Source organism: Arachis hypogaea, chromosome 14, assembly GCF_003086295.3.
Source record: "Arachis hypogaea cultivar Tifrunner chromosome 14, arahy.Tifrunner.gnm2.J5K5, whole genome shotgun sequence".
NCBI classification, from domain to species: Eukaryota; Viridiplantae; Streptophyta; class Magnoliopsida; order Fabales; family Fabaceae; genus Arachis; species Arachis hypogaea.
In genome coordinates this window covers 36,621,328-36,643,903 of record NC_092049.1, presented here as the reverse complement: position 1 = coordinate 36,643,903, position 22,576 = coordinate 36,621,328, and the positions used below count along the sequence as shown (strand labels likewise).

At 40.4% G+C, this 22,576-nt stretch overlaps 1 protein-coding gene and 1 non-coding gene across 2 annotated transcripts; one reads left to right on the top strand and one right to left on the bottom strand.

The window, feature by feature from the left end:
• Positions 1-332: 332 nt before the first annotated feature.
• LOC114925194 (uncharacterized) lies at positions 333-3,323 on the bottom strand. The gene is made up of 6 exons (XM_029292452.1): positions 3,144-3,323; positions 2,309-2,963; positions 2,064-2,146; positions 1,300-1,967; positions 687-1,257; positions 333-554 (listed from the first exon to the last, which is right to left on the bottom strand). Exons 1-6 carry the CDS (start codon positions 3,321-3,323, stop codon positions 333-335), a joined length of 2,379 nt encoding a protein of 792 aa, XP_029148285.1.
• Positions 3,324-18,889: 15,566 nt separating this feature from the next.
• LOC112746318 (small nucleolar RNA R71) lies at positions 18,890-18,997 on the top strand. Its single transcript, XR_003174209.1, has one exon. It is a non-coding gene; the product is annotated as a small nucleolar RNA R71 (small nucleolar RNA).
• The last annotated feature ends 3,579 nt before the right edge of the window (positions 18,998-22,576 follow it).

The following is a 22,576-nucleotide window of genomic DNA, read 5'->3' as shown; positions in this document are numbered from 1 at the left end:
TTGACCTTCTGACATGTCAGGCACTTAGATACTACTGTAGCTACATCACCTTTCATCCTAGGCCACCAAAACATCTTCTTTAAGTCATAATAAATCTTCGTACTTCCGGGATGAATGGAAAACCCACTGTTATGAGCTTCCGACAATAAGTCTTGTCTCAAACTCCCGACATCCGGTATACAAATTCTTCCCTTGTATCTCCATAATCCTTCACCATCCGTAGTGAATTCTTCATACCTCTTATCACCAACTGGTTGAAATAACTATTGAAGCTTTTGCTCATCTTTCTGAGCCTTCTGAATCTCCGTCTTAAAGGTACTCGAGATCTGCAACTAATTCAAGCAATCATTTCCAGCAACTTCACCAATATCTAGCTTAAGATCCACGAACTTATCCACTAACTCCTCTTCTTTGATCCTCATCCAAGCTACGATTAAAGATTTCCGACTCAAAGTGTCTGCTACCACATTCGCCTTTCCAGGGTGATAACTCAGTTCAAAATCGTAGTCCTTAAGCAACTCCATCCATCTCCGTTGACGCATATTAAGCTCTTTCTAATCAAAGATGTACTTGAGACTCTTATGATCAGAAAAGACGCTAAACCTCACTCCATACAAGTGGTGTCTCCAAATCTTTAAGGCAAACACAATTGCCGCTAATTCCAAATCATGAGTGGGGTAATTTACCTCATGCGGTCTCAGCTGACGCGATGCGTAAGCCACCACATTCTGGTGTTGCATCGACACGCAACCCAAACCCTTCAAAGAAGCATCACAATATACTTTGAACGGTTCATGCGGTTCCGGCAAGATTAAAATAGGTGCTGAAGTTAACTTCTGCTTCAAAGTCTGAAAACTTTCTTCACACTCGGACGTCCATACAAAAGGCACTTCCTTCCTTGTCAACTTCATCATTGGCAATACAATCCGGGAGAATCCTTCAATGAATCTCCGGTAATATCCAGCAAAACCCAAGAAACTTCGGACTTCCGTCACTGTCGTTGGCCTTTCCCATTCCATCACTGCTTCTACCTTAGAAGAATCCACCGCTATTCCCCCTTTGCTCACCACGTGACCTAAGAACTTTACTTCCTCCTTCCAGAACTCGCACTTTGACAACTTAGCATACGATTTCCGCTCCTTTAAGATTTGCAACACAATCCTCAAGTGTTCCTTATGCTCCTTTGCCGTCTTAGAGTAAACTAAGATGTCGTCTATGAAAACCACCATGAATTTGTCCAAAGAGGAACGAAAGACTCTGTTCATGTAATCCATGAAAACAGCAGGTGCATTCGTTAACCCAAAGGACATCACCGCAAACTTGTAGTGTCCATAGCACGTCCTAAACGCTGTTTTAAGAATATCATCCTCCTTCACCCTTATTTGGTGGTAACCGGATCTCAAATCAATCTTGGAAAACACTCCGGCTCCATGCAGTTGATCCATCAAGTCATCTATCCTTGGCAGCGGGTATTTGTTCTTCATAGTTACTTTGTTCAACTGTCGGTAATCCACACACAGTCGCATTCCTCCGTCCTTCTTCTTCACCAATAAAACTGGCGCTCCCCACGGAGATACACTCGGTCGAATAAACCTCTTATTCAGAAGCTCTTCCAACTGAGCCTTTAGTTCAGCTAGCTCTATCAGAGCCATTCTACACGGTGCAATCGATACTGGTCCAGCTCTCGGCACCAATTCAATTGCAAATTCAATTTCCCTTTGAGGTGGGAACTCAGGGATATCTTCTGGGAACACCTCCAGAAAGTCTCTAACTACCGAAATTTGATCTAGTTTCTTATTATCACCTAACGTATTCGCAGCCAACAGAATATAACCCTGACACTCTTTCCCACTACAGTGCACCATCACCGAGTTCATATAGTAACCCTCAGCTATCACTGCTCCCTTCTCTCCTTCCGACATAAACTGAATTGACCGTTCAAAATAATCCAACAAAACCTGATTTTTCTAGAACCAATCAAACCCCAAAATCATCTCCAATCCAACCATTGGTAATTAGATCAAGTCATGCACGAAGTCTCTACCCTTAAGCTTGAAACCTACTTGCCTATATCCTGACCTAGTTATAACCGTATGATGCGGAGTATGCACATGCAGATCAAATGCTAACTCTGATACTTTCAAACCTAATTCCTCAATTTTAGCATATGAAATAAACAAATACGAATCTCCAGTATCATATAATGCAATTAATGTTTTGTCACCAATTAGACATATACCTCTTATCAAAGGATCCGCTTTAGAAGCATCCTTGGCGTTCACAGCAAACACTCGACCTTGGTGCTAACCTTGACCCGTATTTGGGTTCCTCCCACGAGTGCAATCCCTCGCAATGTGGCTAGGCAATCCACAGTTGAAGCAACCACCTAAACCAATCTTGCATGAGTCATATGGATGAAAACGTCCACAACGCACACAAGTCAAATCTGGATAATTTTTACTTTGATTTCCTCTTCCTTTGCCACGCTGAAACTGATCCTGAGTGTTCTTTCTGAAGCCTCCTTGATCTTGAGGCGCATATCCTTCTCTCTTGAAACTTTGAACCCTCGGATGGAAATACTTGCCACGTCCCTTACTAGAACTCCCTCCGTGAGTTTCCTTGGATGAAGCTACGGTCTTGGCATACTCTTCCATCACTCTCGCCTTGTTCACCAAGTCAGAAAAAGTACGAATCTCCATTGGAGCCACAGTAGTCATAATGTTGTCCTTCAAGCCTCTTTGGTACTTGATACACTTCCAACTCTCGTAGGTCTCCAGGGCACCCTGACTTAACCTAGAAAACCTACAAAGCTCCTTAAACTTGCTTGTGTAGTCTGCCACTGACAAGGAACCTTGCTTCAACTGCATTAGTTCCATCTCCTTCGCTTCCCTTGCAGGCTCAGGAAAGTATTTCTTGTAGAAGGCCGTTTGGAACACATCCCACGGAATATCAGCGTTCTGAAGCTGTAGCAATCGGCACTCTGCTTAACACCAGTGCTGGGCCTTTCCCGCAAGCTGATAAGTGGCAAATTCTACGTATTGGTTATTTGGAACATGCTGCGTCTGTAAAGCATGCTCCATGGCTTGAGACCAGTTGTCCACTTCGGTAGGATTGGTTGATCCTCAGAAAATTGGCGGATGAACCTTGAGAAACGTCACCAAGGTCATCGGAACACCTCCCGTGTTATTGCCGTTTCCCTCAGCATTATCATTAGCATTCCCTTCACCATTCCCATTTCCGTTCCCCGCCGGTTGGCCTAACCTCTGCACAGCTTGCAGAGTCACAGCAGCATTAGCCTCCATGGTATTTGCAAGATTTGCCATAGTCGCTATAAATTTGGCATGGTTGTCGACCGGTTGTTCGCTCCTACTTTCTCGTGAACGTGCTCGACCTCGTCCGCGAGTGGCCATTAGGGTTCTTGTCTACACCAAACAATCGATATCAAGGTGATCAGTTGATGCGTGAGCATCTTTCCTATCTTTTCCTAGTGAATTTGCATTTAAATTGTTGAGTTTAATTAAGAATTAATTATATTTTAGCCACTATGGATGCTACTTTTGAGTCTTGTGCAATTCTTTTTATTTTAGGTAGCATTCAGTTGGATTTGATGGAGCTTCCACAGAAAAAGAGAAGAAGGCCATATAGAGCATGAATGGACTAAAGGATGGAGAGGAAGCTTGCACAAATGGAATCAGCACAAGAATTAAAGGAGATGATAGCAAAAAGTGACGCGTGCGCGTACCTAACTTGTGCGCGTGATTTGGAGCTTTCCATGGCGACGCGTGCACGTACCTGACGCGTACGCGTGAAAAGCGAAGTTGCTCAGCGACGCGTGCGCGTACCTGACGCGTACGCGTGACATGCGAAGAAGACCATCGACGCATACGCATGACTGACGCGTACGTGTGACAAGTGCGTAATGCAGAAAACGTTGATTCCTATTAATTCTGATTTAAACTTTAATTTTTATTTTAAAATAGGAAAAGATATTATTTTGGTTTTAGAAAATAGATTTTAAATTAATTAGGATTAGATATAAAAGGGAAATGAAACTTCCCTTCTGGGGATTCCAATTAGTTAACTTTTCATTCTACCTTAGCCCAATTTACAATCCTTATTTTTCTCTCTGAACCATGAGCAACTAAACCTCCATTGTTAAGGTTAGGAGCTCTGTCTATTGTATGGATTGATATTATTATTTTTCTATTTTAATTCATGTATTGATTTATATTTCAATAATTATTTTCGTTCTTTATCTTATGAATTTGGGTGGAACGGAAGTATGACCCTTTTTCTAATTGAGTTCTTGTATAACTTGGAAAAGCTCTTTACTTGAACAACAGCTTGAAAATATATTCTCCTAAATTCTAATTATCTGGACTTAACAGGATATGTGATATATAATCCTCTTATATTTGGGTAATTAGAATTTCTGTGGCATATAAACTGGAATTAAACTTCACCCTCTAATTGGAATTAAGTGACCAAGGAATTGGCGGTTGATGAATTTTAGAGGAGACTAGAAAGGTCTAAGGAATTAGGGTCTAGTCACATATAGTTTGCCATGAATTAAATCTTGCATGATTAAAATAGTTAGTAAGAGAAGTCAATCCAGAAAATAGATAACTCTGAAGCCTTAACTGCCTTCTCCATATTTTATTCCCAACTTATTTATTTGGCTGTCTTCTGTTTAATGCTTTTTGAACTCTCAAACACTATTTTCTGTTTGTCTAACTAAGTAAATCACTTAACCATTGTTTCTTAGTCCATCAATCCTCGTGGGATCGACCCTCACTCACCTGAGGTATTACTTGGTACGACCCGGTGCACTTGCCGATTAGTTTGTGGTTATAAATTCCGCACCAAGTTTTTGACGCCGTTGCCAGGGATTGATAGTGATTAACAACTGTTAGTTGTTTAATTTCTTAGATTAGGCGTTTTAGTTTTAATTTTATTTCAATTTTGCTTAATATTTTTGAAAATTTTTTTTTTAAATAAATTAAATAGCACTAATATTTTTCCTTAATTTTTGAAGTTAAGTTTGGTGTCCCCTAGTTATTTTTATTTCAATTTTTCCTGTTTATTTTTCTTGTTAATTTCGAATTTTTATTCTATTTATTCTATTTAGTATATTTATTTTATTTCTTTTAGACAGGTTACCTCATTGGGAATTCTATGCACTCTGACGTAGAGATTCCCATCTTTTCTTGTTTTCTATTTGTTTATGCGCAGGAACAGAGACAAGGAACCTCTTTTAGACTTTGATCCTGAACCTGAAAACTTTCAGGTGGCGTTTGCAACAAGCAAGACTTAACAAGGCTGCAGAATCCACTATGGATCCTAATAATGCTGTTAATACCAATGTGGCAAATCCGAATGGGGATGATCAACAAAGGAGAATGCTTGGCTCTTACTCTGCTCCTACTGCAGACCTTTATGGAAAAAGCATTGTGGTACCTTTTATAGCTGCGAACAACTTTGAGTTGAAGCCACAATTGGTCACCTTGGTGCAACAAAACTGACAGTATCATGGTCTTTCCCACGAAGACCCAAATCAATTTATCTCTAATTTTCTGCAGATTTGTGATACTGTGAAGACAAATGAAGTGTACCCAGAGGTATACAAACTCATGCTCTTCCCGTTTGCTCTAAGGGATGGAGCAAAGCTATGGCTAAATTCACAACCCAAGGAGAGCTTGGACACTTGGGACAAGGTTGTTACTGAGTTTCTCACTAAATTTTTCCCACCAAAGAAGCTGACTAAGCTTAGGGTGGAGGTTCAGACCTTCAGGCAGAAGGATGGTGAAACTCTTTATGAAGCTTGGGAGAGGTACAAGCTACTGACTAGGTAATGCCCTCTGGACATGTTCTCCAAATGGACCTAACTAGATATCTTTTTTGAAGGCTTGGGTGAAATGTCCAAGATGTGCTTGGATAATTCTACAGGAGGTTCATTGCACAAGAAGAAGACACCGGAGGAGACTATTGAGTTGATTGAATTGGTTGCTAGCAACCAATATTTATACTCATCTAACATGAATTCTGTGAACTCTGAGGCTCCTCAGAAGAAGGGTGTTATGGAAGCAGAAGCTCTTAATGCTATTCTTGCTCAGAACAAGCTTATGTCTCAGCAAATAAATCTACTTACTCAGTAGATGGATGAAATGCAAGTCTCAGCTATCAACACCCAAAATCCACCTCAAGAGCTCTCTTATGACATGACAGGTAATTTTGTGCAAAATGATATTTATGATTATGCTCAATCATCTTCTGAATAGGTCAATTACATGGGGAGTGGTCCTAGAAATTCCAACAATGATCCATATTCTAAGACATACAATTAGGGGTGGAGAAATCACCCAAATTTTAAGAGGAGGGACCAATCTCAGAGACCTCAAAACTTCAACAATAATTCTCAGGGTGGCTTCCAACAGAACAATTACAATAACGGCCAATTTCAGTCTCAACAACAACAACCACCTCAGCAGGAAAACTCTAAATCCCAAGAAGATTCTAATTGGGAGATGATGAAAAGTTTTATACAGGAAACCAGAGCCTCCATTAGAAACTTAGAGGTGCAAATGGGCCAACTAAGCAAGCAAATATCTGAGAGGTCTGCAAGTACATTTTCAGGTGACACAGTGGTGAACCCAAGAAAAGATTGCAAGGTTATTCAATTGAGAAGTGGTAAAACAGCTGGATCTGAGACAAAGGCCAATGAAGAGCTAGTTGAAAAGAAAGCTCCAGAGGAGAAGAAGGAAGAAGTGGAGCACGCCCCTCCAAAGCGTGCAGACAACCTGTTCCCTGACTCTCTTGACACATATCCTACATTGCCAAAGACTCCTGAATACAAGCCAAAAATGCCATATCCTCAGAGGCTTCAGAAGGTTTCCAAGGAAAAGCAATTCTCTAAATTTTTAGATGTCTTCAAGAAACTTCAGATCAACATTCCTTTTGCAGAGGCTCTTGAGCAAATGCCACTCTATGCTAAATTTATGAAAGAGTTGTTGACCCACAAGAAGAATTGGAAGGAACAAGAAACAGTGGTGTTAACCAAGGAATGTAGTGCCATTATTCAACACAACCTTCCTGAGAAGATGCCAGACCCAGGGAGCTTTGTCATTCCTTGCACCATTGGAGATGTCACCATTCAGAGAGCTTTATGTGATCTTGGAGCTAGCATCAATCTCATGCCACTTTCAGTGATGAAAAAGCTTCAAATTGAGGAGGTAAAACCCACTCGTATTTCTCTTCAACTTGCTGATCTTTCTATTAAATTACCTGTGGGTGTTGTTGAGGATTTACTTGTTAAAATAGGACCATTTATTTTTCCTATGATTTTGTTATATTAGACATGGAAGAGGAGGTAAAATCCTCTATTATACTTGGTAGACCCTTTTTAGCTACAGGTAGAGCTCTGATTGATGTGCAAAAGGGTGAATTAACCCTGAGGGTCAATGAAGAACAGGTGGTCCTTAATGTTTTTGAAGCTCTTAAGCACCTTAATGATTCTGAAAGGTGTATGAAAATAGATGTTATTGAACCACTTGTTCAAGAGGTACTGGAAGCTGAGGTGCTTGACGATATTTTGGATCCCATTTTTGAGTATGAATTAGTTGAAGTTGATGATTCACCACCCCATAAGGCTGTGGTTCACACGCCTAAAGAAGAGGAGGAAGCCCCCAAGCTTGAGCTCAAACCTTTACCTCCTTCTCTGAAATATGTGTTCTTGGGTGAAAAGGATTCATATCCAGTGATTATTAGCTCTTCCCTGAAGCCTAAAGAGGAAGAAGTGCTTATTTCAGTGCTCAGGAGCCATAAAACAGCTCTTGGGTGGACCATTAGTGACTTGAAGGGGATTAGTCCAACCAAGTGTATGCACAAGATCCTCCTTGAAGATGATGCTAAACCAGTTGTGCAACCACAAAGGAGACTTAACCCAACCATGAAAGAGGTGGTCCAAAAAGAGGTAATAAAATTATGGGAAGCAGGTATTATTTACCCTATTTCTGACAGTCCTTGGGTAAGTCCTGTGCAGGTAGTCCCCAAGAAAGGAGGGATGACAGTGATCAAGAATGAATAGAATGAGCTTATTCCTACAAGAACAGTCACATGTTGGAGAATGTGTATAGACTACAGGAGGCTCAACACTGCTACAAGGAAGGATCACTTCCCCTTGCCTTCATTGATCAGATGCTTGATAGGTTAGCTGGTCATGCTTTTTATTGTTTTCTAGATAGATATTCTGGATATAATCAAATTGCAGTGGACCCTCAAGATCAAGAGAAGACAGTATTCACATGCCCCTTTGGAGTTTTTGCCTACAGAAGAATGCCATTTGGACTTTGCAATGCTCCAGCAACTTTTCAGAGGTGTATGCTTTCAATTTTTTTTGATATGGTTAAAAAGTTCATTGAGGTATTTATGGATGACTTTTCTGTTTTTGGTAATTCTTTTGAATCTTGCCTTAAGCATTTATCTGTTGTCTTGAAACGGTGTCAAGAATCAAACCTTGTTTTAAATTGGAAAAAATGTCATTTTATGGTTACAGAAGGTATTGTTCTTGGACACCTGATTTCAAGTAAGGGAATTGAGGTTGATAAAGCAAAGGTGGAGGTAATTGAAAAATTACCACCACCAGCTAATGTTAAGGCAGTCAGGAGTTTCTTAGGTCATGCAGGATTTTATAGAAGATTTATAAATGATTTTTCTAAAATTGCTAGACCATTAAGCAACCTGTTGGTTGTTGATGTTCCTTTTGTCTTTGATTCTGATTGTCTGCATGCTTTTGAAACTCTGAAAGCAAACCTTACTTCTGCTCCCATTATAGCTCCCCCTAACTGGGATTTACCATTTGAATTGATGCGTAATGCCAGTGACTTTGCTATAGGATCTGTTTTAGGACAGAGGCATGGTAAGACATGTCATTTACTATGCCAGTCGTGTGTTAAATGATGCCTAAAAGAATTACACAACTACAGAAAAGGAATTATTAGCTGTTGTGTATGCTGTTGATAAGTTTAGGTCCTATTTACTTGGTTCTAAGGTCATTGTTTATACTGACCATGCTGCTTTAAAGTACCTTCTAACCAAGCAGGATTCTAAACCAAGATTAATCAGATGGGTGTTGCTCCTTCAGGAGTTTGATATTGAGATAAAAGACAGGAAAAGGTTAGAAAATCAAGTAGCTGACCATCTCTCCAGGATTGAGCCTGAAGCAGGAGTATAACCACCCACAGCTGTGACTGAGACGTTTCCAGATTAGCAATTGTTCTTCATTCAGCAGGCTCCATGGTTTGCAGACATTGCAAATTATAAGGCCATGAATTTTATTCCAAGGGAGTACAGTAGGCAACAAGTAAAGAAGCTATTGATTGATGCTAAGTACTACATTTAGGAGGAACCATACCTTTTTAAAAGGTGTTCAGATGGTATCATCCAGAGATGTGTCCCAGATAAAGAAACACAGCAGATTCTTTGGCACTGTCATGGTTCTGATTATGGAGGCCACTTTGGTGGTGAAAGGACAGCTACAAAGGTCCTTCAGAGCGGGTTTTACTGGCCGACTCTCTTCAGAGATTCAAGAGAATTTGTGAAGCACTGTAACAGATGTGAAAAAGTCACGAATCTTCCTGCCAACCATGAAATACCACAACAGGGGATTCTTGAGGTTGAGTTGTTTGATGTGTGGGGTATTGATTTTATGGGACCTTTCCCACCCTCACATTCAAACAACTATATTCTAGTGGCAGTTGATTATATGTCCAAGTGGGTGGAAGCTGTGGCTCTACCCACTAATGATGCCAAGGTGGTAATGAGCTTTCTTCAGAGATATATCTTTAGCCGGTTTGGTGTCCCAAGGACACTCATTAGTGATGGTGGAAGCCACTTCTGTAACAGACAGCCGGACTCCCTTCTGCAGAGATATGGAGTCAGTCATAAAGTGGTAACCCCCTATCATCCTCAGACAAGTGGACAAGTTAAAGTTTCCAACATGGAACTCAAGAGGATTCTAGAGAAAACTGTCAGTGTTTCAAGAAAGGATTGGTCTAGGAAGCTTGATGATGCTCTCTGGGCATACCGGACAGCTTACAAGACTCCTATTGGCATGTCCCCTTATCAGTTGGTCTATGGCAAAGCCTGTCACTTTCCAGTTGAGCTGGAGCATAAAGCTTACTGGGCAGTCAGGTATCTGAATCTTGATTTAGAAGGTGCAGGAATTAAGCAAATGCTTCAGTTGAATGAGCTTGATGAATTCAGATATTCAGCCTATGAGAATGCCAAGCTCTATAAGGAGAGAACCAAGTTATTGCATGACAAGAAGATTTCCATCAGAGTCTTTGAGCCAGGACAGAGAGTTCTTCTGTATAATTAAAGGCTCAAACTTTTTTCCAGGAAGCTGAAATCCCGATGGTCAGGACTGTTTGTGGTTACCAGAGCTTCACCATATGGTCATGTGGAGATACAGGAAGAGAATTCTGACAGGAAATTTATAGTGAATGGCCAGACGTTGAAGCACTATCTGGGAGGCGAGATTGATTGCCAGAGGTCTGCTCATCTACTGAATTAGCAGAACTGACCGTCAAGCTAGTGACGTTAAAGAAGAGCTTGTCAGGAGGTAACCCGATAATTTCATATCCTTAGTTACTTTTTGTAGTAGTAGTTTTCTTACTTATTTGATTTTTATTGACTTTTTACTGCTTTTCTGATCATGCAGCTATTTTATAACAGGAACCGAACACTTCAGGCGACAAAAAAAAAAAAGAGCACACGACGCGCAAGCATCGCTGACGCGTACGCGTTATATGTGTGTGCGTGAAAAATAAAAGTGAACAGAGAGTTGAGCAAGAGTGGCGCTGGAACTATGTTTTGCGAACAAACAGGCCCACGCGTATGCGTACCTCACGCGTGCGCGTCGTTTGTGCATTTAGCCACCCACGCGTGCGCGTCCCTGACGCGTACGCGTGACCCTGAAAATCGGTGTCAATGAGTGTTTGGGCAGAGAGTTGTGATGGCTTGGGGCTGAAATTGTGCTAGAGGCACAAACTTGATCACGCGTACGCGTCCCTGATGCGTGCGCGTCCTTTCCACAATTGGCCAGCCACGCGTGCGCGTGCTTGACGCGTGGTGCACGAAATTGTGATCATCAATGGTGCCAACAACTTGGTATGCACAATTGTAATCTCAACTCTTTATCACTACTCCGCACAACTAACCAGCAAGTGCACTGGGTCGTCCAAGTAATAAACCTTACGCGAGTAAGGGTCGATCCCACGGAGACTGTCGGCTTGAAGCAAGCTATGGTCATCTTGTAAATCTCAGTCAGGCAGATTCAAATGGTTATGGAAGATTGATAATTAAAGATAAATAAAACATAAAATAAAGATAGAGAAAGAGATACTTATGTAATTCATTGGTAGGAATTTCAGATAAGCGTATGAAGATGCTTTGTTCCTCCTGAACCTCTGCTTTCCTATTGCCTTCTTCCAATCATTCATACTCCTTTCCATGGCAAGTTTTATGTTGGGCATCACCGTTGTCAATGGCTACTTCCCGTCCTCTCAATGAAAATGTTCTACGCATGCTGTCACCGCACGGCTAATCATCTGTCGGTTCTCGATCATGTTGGAATAGGATCCATTGATCCTTTTGCGTCTGTCACACGCCCAACACTCGCGAGTTTGAAGCTCATCACAGTCATCCCTTCCCAGATCCTACTCGGAATACCACAGACAAGGTTTAGACTTTCCGGATCTCAAGAATGACCGCCAATAATTCTAGCCTATACCACAAAGGTTCTAATCTTAGATTAGAAACCCAAGGGATACGCATTCAAGCCATTGCTAGTAGAACAGAGGTGGTTGTCAGGCACATGTTCATAGGTGAGAATGATGATGAGTGTCACGGATCATCACATTCATCAAGTTGAATAACAAATGAATATCTTAGAGAAGAAGTAGGCGTGAATTGAATAGAAAAATAGTAGTACTTTGCATTAATTCATGAAGAACAGCAGAGCTCCACACCTTAATCTATGGTATGTAGAAACTCCACCGTTGAAAATACAAAAGTGATAATGGTGGTCATTGGCTTCGGCCCCAGAGAGGGAACCCGAAGAACCAAGATGAAAATACAATAGTAAAAGGTCCTATTTATAGAGAACTAGTAGCCTAGTGTTTACAGAAATAAGTAATTAATGCAGAAATCTTCTTTCGGGCCCACTTGGTGTGTGCTTGGGCTGAGCATTGAAGCTTTCACATGTAGAGACTTTTCTTGGAGTTAAACGCCAACTTTTGTGCCAGTTTGAGCGTTTAACTCCAGCTTTTGTGCGAGTTCTGGCGTTTTGACGCCAGAATTCTTAAGCTGACTTGGAACGCCGGTTTAGGCCATCAAATCTTGGGCAAAGTATAAACTATTATATATTTCTGGAAAGCCCAGAATGTCTACTTTCCAACGCACTTGAGAGCGTGCCAATTGAGCTTATGTAGCTCCAGAAAATCTACTTCGAGTGCAGCGAGGTCAGAATCCAACAGCATCTGCAGTCCTTTTTCAGCCTCTAAATAAGATTTTTGCTCAGGTCCCTCAATTTCAGCCAGAAAATACCTGAAATCACAGAAAAACACACAAACTCATAGTAAAGTCCAGAAATGTGATTTTTAAATAAAAACTAATAAAAACATAATAAAAACTAACTAAAACATACTAAAAATAATGCCAAAAAGCGTATAAATTATCCGCTCATCAGAACACTAAACTTAAATTGTTGCTTGTCCCCAAGCAACTGAAAATCATATAGGATAAAAAGAATAGAATGTACAATGAATTCCAAAAACATCTATGAAGATCAGTATTAATTAGATGAGTGGGGCTTTTAGCTTTTTGCTTCTGAACAGTTTTGGCATCTCACTTTATCCCTTGAAGTTCAGAATGATTGGCATCTATAGGAACTCAGAATCCAGATAGTGTTATTGATTCTCCTAGTTAAGTATGTTGATTCTTGAACACAGCTACTTTATGAGTCTTGGCCGTGACCCTAAGAATTTTGTTTTCCAGTATTACCACCGGATACATAAATGCCACAGACACAGACTGGGTGAACCTTTTCAGATTGTGACTTAGCTTTGCTAAAGTCCCCAGTGAGAGGTGTCCAGGGCTCTTAAGCACACTCTTTTTGCTTTGGACCACGACTTTAACCGCTCAGTCTCAAGTTTTCACTTGACACCTTCACACCACAAGCACATGGTTAGGGACAGCTTGGTTTAGCCGCTTAGACCAGGATTTTATTCCTGTGGGCCCTCCTATCCACTGATGCTCAAAGCCTTGGATCCTTTTTATTTTACCCTTGCCTTTTGGTTTAAAGGGTTATTGGATTTTTCTGCTTGCTTTTTCTTTTTCTCTTTTTTTTTTTGTATTCACTGCTTTTTCTTACTTCAAGAATCAATTTTATGATTTTTCAGATTATCAAATAACATTTCTCCTTTTCCATCATTCTTTCAAGAGCCAACATTTTTAACATTCATAAACAATCAAATTCAAAAGACATATGCACTATTCAAGCATTCATTCAGATAACAAAAGTATTGCTACCACATCAAAATAATTAAACTGCTTTAAAATTCGAAATTCATGTATTTCTTATTCTTTTTCAATTAAAACATTTTTCATTTTAAGAAAGGTGATGGATTCATTTTCATAGCTTTAAAGCATAGACACTTAGACACTAGTGATCATGTAATAAAGACACAAACATAGACATAAGGCATAATTTTTGAAAAAAACAGAAAATAAAGAACAAGGAAATTAAAGAACGGGTCCACCTTAGTGATGGCGGCTTGTTCTTCCTCTTGAAGATCTTATAGAGTGCTTGAGCTCCTCAATGTCTCTTCCTTGCCTTTGTTGCTCCTCTCTCATGGTTCTTTGGTCTTCTCTAATTTCATGGAGGAGGATGGAATGCTCTTGGTGCTCCACCTTTAGTTGTCCCATGTTGGAACTTAATTCTCCTAGGGAGGTGTTGATTTGCTCCCAATAGTTTTGTGGAGGAAAATGCATCCCTTGAGGCATCTCAGGGATTTCATGATGACGAATTTCCTCATGTCCATGAGTGAGATCTCTTGTTTGCTCCATCCTTTTCTTAGTGATGGGCTTATCCTCATCAATGAGGATGTCTTCCTCTATGTCAATTCCAGCTGAATCGCAGAGGTGACAAATGAGGTGAGGGAAGGCTAACCTTGCCAAGGTAGAGGGCTTGTCCGCCACCTTGTAGAGTTCTTGGAAGATAACCTCATGAATTTCTACGTCCTCTCTAGTCATGATGCTATGAATCATGATGGCTCGGTCTATAGTAACTTCAGACCGGTTGCTAGTGGGACTGATTGAGCGTTGGATGAACTCCAACCATCCCTTAGCCACGGGCTTGAGGTCATGCCTTCTTAGTTGAACCGGCTTCCCTCTTAAATCTCTCTTCCATTGAGCGCCCTCTTCACAGATGTCCATGAGGACTTGGTCCAACCTTTGATCAAAGTTGACCCTTCTAGTGTAGGGGTGTGCATCTCCTTGCATCATTAGCAAGTTGAATGCCAACCTTACATTTTTCGGACTGAAATCTAAGTATTTCCCCCGAACCATTGTAAGCCAATTCTTTGGGTCCGAGTTCACACTTTGATCATGGTTCTTGGTGATCCATGCATTGGCATAGAACTCTTGAACCATTAAGATCCTGACTTGTTGAATGGGGTTAGTGAGAATTTCCCAACCTCTTCTTCGAATCTCATGTCGGATCTCCGGATATTCACCCTTTTTTAGTTTGAAAGGGACCTCGGGGATCACCTTCTTCTTGGCCACAACTTCATAGAAGCGGTCTTGGTGCACCCTTGAGATGAATTTCTCCATCTCGCATGACTCGGAGGTGGAAGCTTTTTGCCTTCCCTTTCCTCTTTCTAGAGGTTTCTCCGGCCTTAGGTGCCATAAATGGTTATGGGAAAACAAAAATATTTAGCTTTTACCATTGATAAACCCATATTTCATGAGTTCTTTTGTGCTTAATTTGAGTGATTTATTCAATCCTCCACCTACTTATTCATATTAACTGCATGGTTTTACTTTCCCTTCCTTATTATGTCATATTGTGAAAAACATGTTTCCTAAGCTTTAAAAATTAATTATTTTAATTACCTTTATTTCCATTCGATGCCGTGATTAATGTGTTGAGTAGTTTCAGATTTTCTAAGGCAGAATGACTTAAAGGATGGAAAAGGAAACATACAAAAATGGAAGGAGAAAGCAAAACGGAGCTTTGAAGGAAAATGGTATTCACGCGATCGCATGGACGACGCGATCGTGTGCCAGAAGCGAAGATGCAGCGACGCGGCCGCATGACTGACGTGACCGCGCGACATAAGCAGAACGCATACGACGCGGACGCGTGACTAACGCGACCGCGTGGCAAGGAAAAGCTCCGAGTGACGCAACCGCGTGACCCACGCGGACGCGTGATAGAGGCCACGTATCAGAATTTACAGAATACGCCCCCAGCGATTTCTGAAGCCCTTTTTGGCCCAGATCTAAGTACAGACAGCATAGACCAGAGGTTATAAAGTGTGGGAATGCACCCATTCAAAGAGAGCTCGCATATTTTATTTTTCAATGATTTAGATTTAGTTGAGAGGGAGATCTTCTCCTCTCTCTCTTAGGATTTAGGATTTCTTCTCGCTTTAAGAGTGACTCTCAATCCAGGTTTTATATTTCTTTGTTTCAAACTTCCCTTTTACTTTATTTATTTATTTCAGTATCTGAGTTGGCTAATTATCTTTATAATTGAATCTATGAATTCTTCCTTGTTACAGACTGTTATTTGAATTAATGATAATTGAGGTATTTTCAGTTTATGATTGTTCTCTTTGATTTAATTGAGCTGAACTTAAGTAATCCCAACCTTTTCTTAGGAAATAAATAGGATTCAAAGGTCAATTTAATTAGTCCCTTGACTTTCCTTTGCCCTAGTAAAGGTTGACCAAGTGGAGTTTAGATTCAACTTTCATTATAGTTGAGAGAGATAACTACGTTGGACCTCCAACTTCTCTTACCTTGCCAAAACTCTGCTTTACAGTATTTATTTATTTTAATTGCCATTTACTTTACTTGTCATTTAAATTACTTGCTTCTCATCTTCTAAACCCCGATTACAACCTTTATAGCCAATAATAAGAACATACCTCCTCGCAGTTCCTTGAGAAGACGACCCGAGGTTTGAATACTCGGTTAACAATTTTTAAAGGGGTTTGTTACTTGTGACACCCAAAACATTTGTACGAAGGGATTTTTGTCGGTTTAGAGACTATATCTACAACGCGACTGTTTTTATGACATTCTTTACTGGCAAAAATCCTAACGTCAACCATACCAAACTTAGAAAGTTTGCTTGTCCTCGAGCAAAAGAAGAGAGAAAGGAGTAGAAGAAGAAGAAATGAAGGAGATGGAGGTGGGTTGGGGATTCGGCCAAGGGGGAGAAGTAGTGTTTATATTGTGGGAAAATGAGGGAGTGAAGATGGGTTTATATAGGGGTGGGGAGAGGGTTAGGGTTCGGCCATTATGGGTGAGTTTGGGTGGGAAAGTGGTTTGAATTTGAATGGTGAGGTAGGTGGGGTTTTATGAAGGATGGATGTGAGTGGTGAAGAGAATGGTGGAATTTGATAGGTGAGGAGTTTTTGGGGAAGAGGTATTGAGGTGATTGGTGAATGGGTGAAGAAGAGAGAGAGAGGTGGGGTAGGTGGGGATCCTGTGGGGTCCACAGATCCTGAGGTGTCAAGGATATCTCATCCCTGCACCAAGTGGCGTGCAAACATGCCCCTTTCTGCCAATCCTGGTGTTAAACGCCAGACTGCTGCCCATTTCTAGCATTTAACGCCAGCTTCTTGCCCATTCCTGGCATTAAACGCCCGTCTGGTGCCCATTTCTGGCATTATACACCCAAAATGGTGCCAGACTAGGCGTTTAATGCCCATTCTGCTACCCTTACTGGCGTTTAATACTGTTTTTCCTCTAGGGTGTTCTATTTTTAATACTTTTTTTCCTTTTGTTTTTGCTTTTTCAATTATTTTTGTGACTTCACATGATCATCAACCTACAGAAAACATAAAATAACAATGGAGAATAAATAAAATTGGGTTGCCTCCCAACAAGCGCTTCTTTAATGTCAGTAGCTTGACAGTGGGCTCTCATGGAGCCTCACAGATACTCAGAGCATGATGATGGCCTCTCAACACCAAACTTAGAGTTTGGTTGTGGCCTCCCAACATCAAACTTAGAGTTTGAATGTGGGGATTTTGTTTGACTCTGTATTGAGAGAAGCTTTTCATGCTTCCTCTCCATGGTTACAGAGGGAGATCCTTGAGCCTTAAACACAAGGGAGTCCTCATTCACTTGAAGGACTAATTCTCCTCTGTCTACATCAATCACAGCTTTTGTTGTGGCTAGGAAGGGTCTACCAAGGATGATGGATTCATCTATACACTTTCCAGTGTCTAGGATTATGAAATCAGCAGGGATGTAGTGGTCTTCAACCTTTACCAAGACATCCTCTACAAATCCATAAGCTTGTTTCCTTGAATTGTCTGTCATCTCTAGTGAGATTCTTGCAGCTTGTACCTCAATGATCCCTAGCTTCTCCATTATAGAGAGAGGCATGAGGTTTATACTTGACCCTAGGTCACACAGAGCCTTCTCAAAGGTCATGGTGCCTATGGTACAAGGTATTGAGAACTTTCCAGGATCTTGTCTCTTCAGAGGTAATTTCTTCCTAGTCAAGTCATCCAGTTCTTTAGTGAGCAATGGAGGTTCATTCTCCCAAGTCTCATTACCAAATAACTTGGCGTTTAGCTTCATGATTTCTCCAAGGTACTTAGCAACTTGCTCTTCAGTAACATCTTCATCCTCTTCAGAGGAAGAGTACTCATCAGAGCTCATGAATGGCAGGAGTAAATTCAATGGAATCTCTATGGCCTCAGTGTGAGCCTCAGATTCCTATGGTTCCTCATGGGGGAACTCCTTGGAGGCCAGTGGACGTCCAGTAAGGTCTTCCTCAGTGGAGATCACTGTCTCTTTCTCGTCTCCAAGTTCGGCTGTGTAGGTCATGTTGATGGCCTTGCACTCTTCTTTTGGATTCTCTTCTGTATTGCTTGGAAGAGTACTAGGAGGGAGTTCAGTAACTTTCTTACTCAGCTGACCTACTTGTGCCTCCAAATTTCTAATGGAGAACCTTGTTTCAGTCATGAAACTTTGAGTGGTTTTAATTAGATCAGAGACTACAGTTGCTAAGTCAGAGTGGCTCTGCTTAGAATTCTCTGTCTATTGCTGAGAAGATGATGGAAAAGGCTTGCTATTGCTAAACCTGTTTCTTCCACCATTATTGTTATTGAAGCCTTGTTGAGGCCTCTGTTGGTCCTTCCATGAGAGATTTAGATGATTTCTCCATGAAGGATTGTAAGGTATTTCCATAGGAATCTCCCATGTAATTCACCTCTTCCATTGCTGGGTTCTCAGGATCATAAGCTTCTTCTTCAAATGAAGCTTCTTTGGTACTGCCTGTTGCTGCTTGCATTCTAGACAGACTCTGAGAAATCATATTGACTTGTTGAGTCAATATTTTGTTCTGAGCCAGTATGGCATTCAGAGTATCAATCTCAAGAACTCCTTTCTTCTGATTTATCCCATTATTCACAAGATTCCTTTCAGAGGTGTACATGAATTGGTTATTTGCAACCATTTCAATGAGTTCCTGAGCTTCTGCAGGTGTCTTCTTCAGATGAAGAGATCCTCCAGCAGAGCTATCCAATGACATCTTGGACAGTTTAGATAGACCATCATAGAAGATACCTATGATGCTCCATTCTGAAAGCATGTCAGAAGGACACCTTCTGATCAATTGCTTGTATCTTTCCCATGCTTCAGAGAGGGATTCACCTTCCTTCTATCTGAAGGTTTGGACTTCCACTCTAAGCTTGCTCAATTTTTGAGGTGGAAAGAACTTTGCCAAGAAGGCATTAACTAGCTTTTCCCAAGAGTTCAGGCTTTCTTTAGGTTGTGAATCCAACCATGTTCTAGCTCTGTCTCTTACAGCAAAAGGAAAAAGCATAAGCTTGTAGACCTCGGGATCAACCCCATTAGTCTTGACAGTATCACAGATTTGCGAGAATTCAGCTAAGAACTGATGAGGATCTTCCAATGGAAGTCCATGAAACTTGCAATTCTGTTGCATTAGAGAAACTAATTGAGGCTTAAGCTCAAAATTGTTTGCTCCAATGGCAGGGATAGAGATGCTTCTCCCATAGAAGTCAGGAGTAGGTGCAGTAAAGTCACCAAGCACCTTCCTTGCATTGTTGGTGTTTTCGGCTGCCATGGCTTCTTCTTGTTTGAAAAGCTCTGTTAGGTCCTCTACAGAGAGTTGTACTTTAGCTTCTCTCAGCTTTCTCTTCAAGGTCCTTTCGGGTTCAGGATCAGCCTCAACCAGAATGTCTTTGTCCTTACTCCTGCTCATATGAAAGAGAGAAGAAGAAAGTATGGAATCCTCTATGTCACAGTATAGAGATTCCTTGAGGTGTCAGAGGAAAAGAAAAATAGAAGGAGGAGGTAGAAAGAGAAGAATTCGAACTTATGAAGAGGGTCAAACCAAGGGCACGTGTACGCGTGGCAGACGCTTACGCGTCACTTGAAATTCGCGCGATCCACGCATACGCGTCGCATGCGACGCCCAATTAAACCACCTCAGCGCCTGATTTCAAATCATCCTACCCCTAACCCTAATTCTCTCTTATTCTTTTATCTTTTTACTCTTCTGTCATCATTTGTTTTTGTTTTAAGTTCTTCTTTGCTTGAGGACAAGCAAACCTTTAAGTTTGGTGTTGTCGATTCGCTTATGGCTTTTCTATGGGACCAAAGGAAGGCAAATCACCTTCACTAAGGAGCACAGCCTGAAGAATGAAAAGGTCACTAGGATAACTGAGGTGGTTGAATTCCTTTCATTCTATATTCCTTCCCGCTCATACTATGTTATGTTCCGGTTTTCTGCTATTTTGTCTCGTTTATTGCATGATCCTTTTTTAGTTAGATTCCTAGGTTCTAGTTTTGTTTTTCTATTTTGAAATTTTATGTTATTTGCTTTAATGTTGAAAGGTGCCTCATGTATTGCCCACTGAGCTTGAAATCAAAAAGAAAGAAGAAAAGATGTAATGCATGAGAAATTGAGTTTAATTTTTAGAATAGTCTCATTTATTCAAATGTATTGGTATTTTCTGTGACTCTGAATGCATGACATGAACAGAGCATATTTAAATTTGAATCAAAGAATGTTGATGTACAAGGAACAGGGATTTAGAGAATTATTATGATTTCTTTGAAATAAAAAAAATTTAATCCTTGAAGCAAAAGAAACAGCATTGAAAAAAAGGGTTATAAAGAGCAAGATCTAAGGCTCTGAGCATCAATGTCTAGGGAGGTCAGACATGATTAAAAGCTCAAAGAGTTGTTTTCCTAGTCATATGCTTGTGGTGTTCTTGTGTCAAGTAATCCTTGAGACAAAACATTTAGAGTCGAGATCAATTGCAATTAGCAGAGTATGCCAAAGGCTTTGAGCACCACTGTTTGGGAGTAGCTGAAAGAAAAATCAAAACTTTAAAAGAGTTCCCCAATTAAGTTCTTGTGGTGTTTCTGTGTCAAGTGAAGCTTGAGACAAAACATTTAAAGTCACGGCTAGGTTCAAGGTGCAAAGCACCAAAGAAAATAGAAAAATTGCTGTGTTTAAGGGTTAAATTAAGTTACAAAAGATCAGAGAATTCATAATATTATCCGGATTCTAATTCCGAATGACAGTGACATCCTTCTGATTCAAAGGAGAGTGAGATGCCAAAACTATTCAAGATTACAGTTGTAAACTCCACTGTAAGAAGAGACATGAGCTTAATCGAACTCTTGTTCTCATGCAAATTCACATCCTAAGCCTATATTAGTTTGGTTGCTTAAGGACAAGCAACAATTCAAGTTTGGTGTTGTGATGCGTGAGCATCTTTCCTATCTTTTCCTAGCGAATTTGCATTTAAATTGTTGAGTTTAATTAAGAATTAATTATCTTTTAGCCACTATGGATGCTACTTTGAGTCTTGTGCAATTCTGTTTATTTTAGTTAGCATTCAGTTGGATTTGATGGAGCTTCCGCAGAAAAAGAGAAAAAGGCCATATAGAGCAGGAATGGCCTAAAGGATGGAGAGGAAGCTTGCACAATTGGAATCAGCACAAGAATTAAATGAGATGACAGTGAAGAGCGACGTGTGCGCGTACCTAACGCGTGCGCGTACCTGACGCGTACGCGTGAAAAGCGAAGTTGCTCAGCGACGCGTGCAGGTACCTGATGCGTACGCGTGACAAGCGAAGAAGACCATCGACGCGTACGCATGACTGATGTGTACGTGTGATAAGCGCGAAGTGCAGAAAATGCTGATTCCTATTAATTCTAATTTAAACTTTAATTTTTATTTTAAAATAGGAAAAGATATTATTTTGGTTTTAGAAAATAGATTTTAAATTAATTAGGATTAGATATAAAAGGGAAAAGAAACTTCCCTTCTGGGGATTCTAATTAGTTAACTTTTCATTCCACCTCAGCCCAATTTACAATCCTTATTTTTATCTCTGAACCATGAGCAACTAAACCTCCATTTTTAAGGTTAGGAGCTCTGTCTATTGTATGGATTGATATTATTATTTTTCTCTTTTAATTCATGTACTGATTTATATTTCAAGAATTTTTTTCATTCTTTATCTTATGAATTTGGGTGGAACGGAAGTATGACCCTTTTTCTAATTGAGTTCTTGTATAACTTGGAAAAGCTCTTTACTTGAACAACAGCTTGAAAATATATTCTCCTAAATTCTAATTATCTGGACTTAACGGGATACGTGACATATAATCCTCTTATATTTGGGTAATTAGGATTTCTGTGGCATATAAACTAGAATGAAGCTTCACCCTCTAGTTGTAATTAAGTGACCAAAGAATTGGCGGTTGATGAATTTTAGAGGAGACTAGAAAGGTCTAAGGAATTAGGGTCTAGTCACGTATAGTTTGCCATGAATTAAATCTTGCATGATTAAAATAGTTAGTAAGAAAAGTCAATCCAGAAAATAGATAACTCTGAAGCCTTAACTGCCTTCTCCATATTTTATTCCCAACTTATTTATTTGCTTGTCTTTTGTTTAATGCTTTTTGAACTCTCAAACACTATTTTCTGTTTGTCTAACTAAGTAAATCACTTAACCATTGTTGCTTAGTCTATCAATCCTCGTAGGATCGACCCCCACTCACCTGAGGTATTACTTGGTACGACCCAATGCACTTGCCGGTTAGATTGTGGTTATAAATTCCATACCATCAGTCTCAATATCAAAAGCCTAGTGCTTTAATTATCCCAAACATGCACTCACAAACAGGTTTGCTATGCAATATCAAACAGATAACCTAATAGCATCAAAGAAAAGACACACAGAGTGTGCAATGAAACACAATCGGTCCATCCCTCAGGCTCACGAG

Excerpts from the sequence above, each read along its gene's own strand:
- LOC114925194 (XM_029292452.1), bottom strand. The coding sequence starts at position 3,323 with ATGGCAAATCTTGCAAATACCATGGAGGCTAATGCTGCTGTGACTCTG. Across the intron at positions 2,147-2,308 it reads GAACCCAAATACGGGTCAAG|GTTTGAAAGTATCAGAGTTA; the intron begins GTTAGCACCAAG and ends TTGAGGAATTAG. Across the intron at positions 1,258-1,299 it reads TTTGCGGTGATGTCCTTTGG|AGTCTTTCGTTCCTCTTTGG; the intron begins GTTAACGAATGC and ends TTACATGAACAG.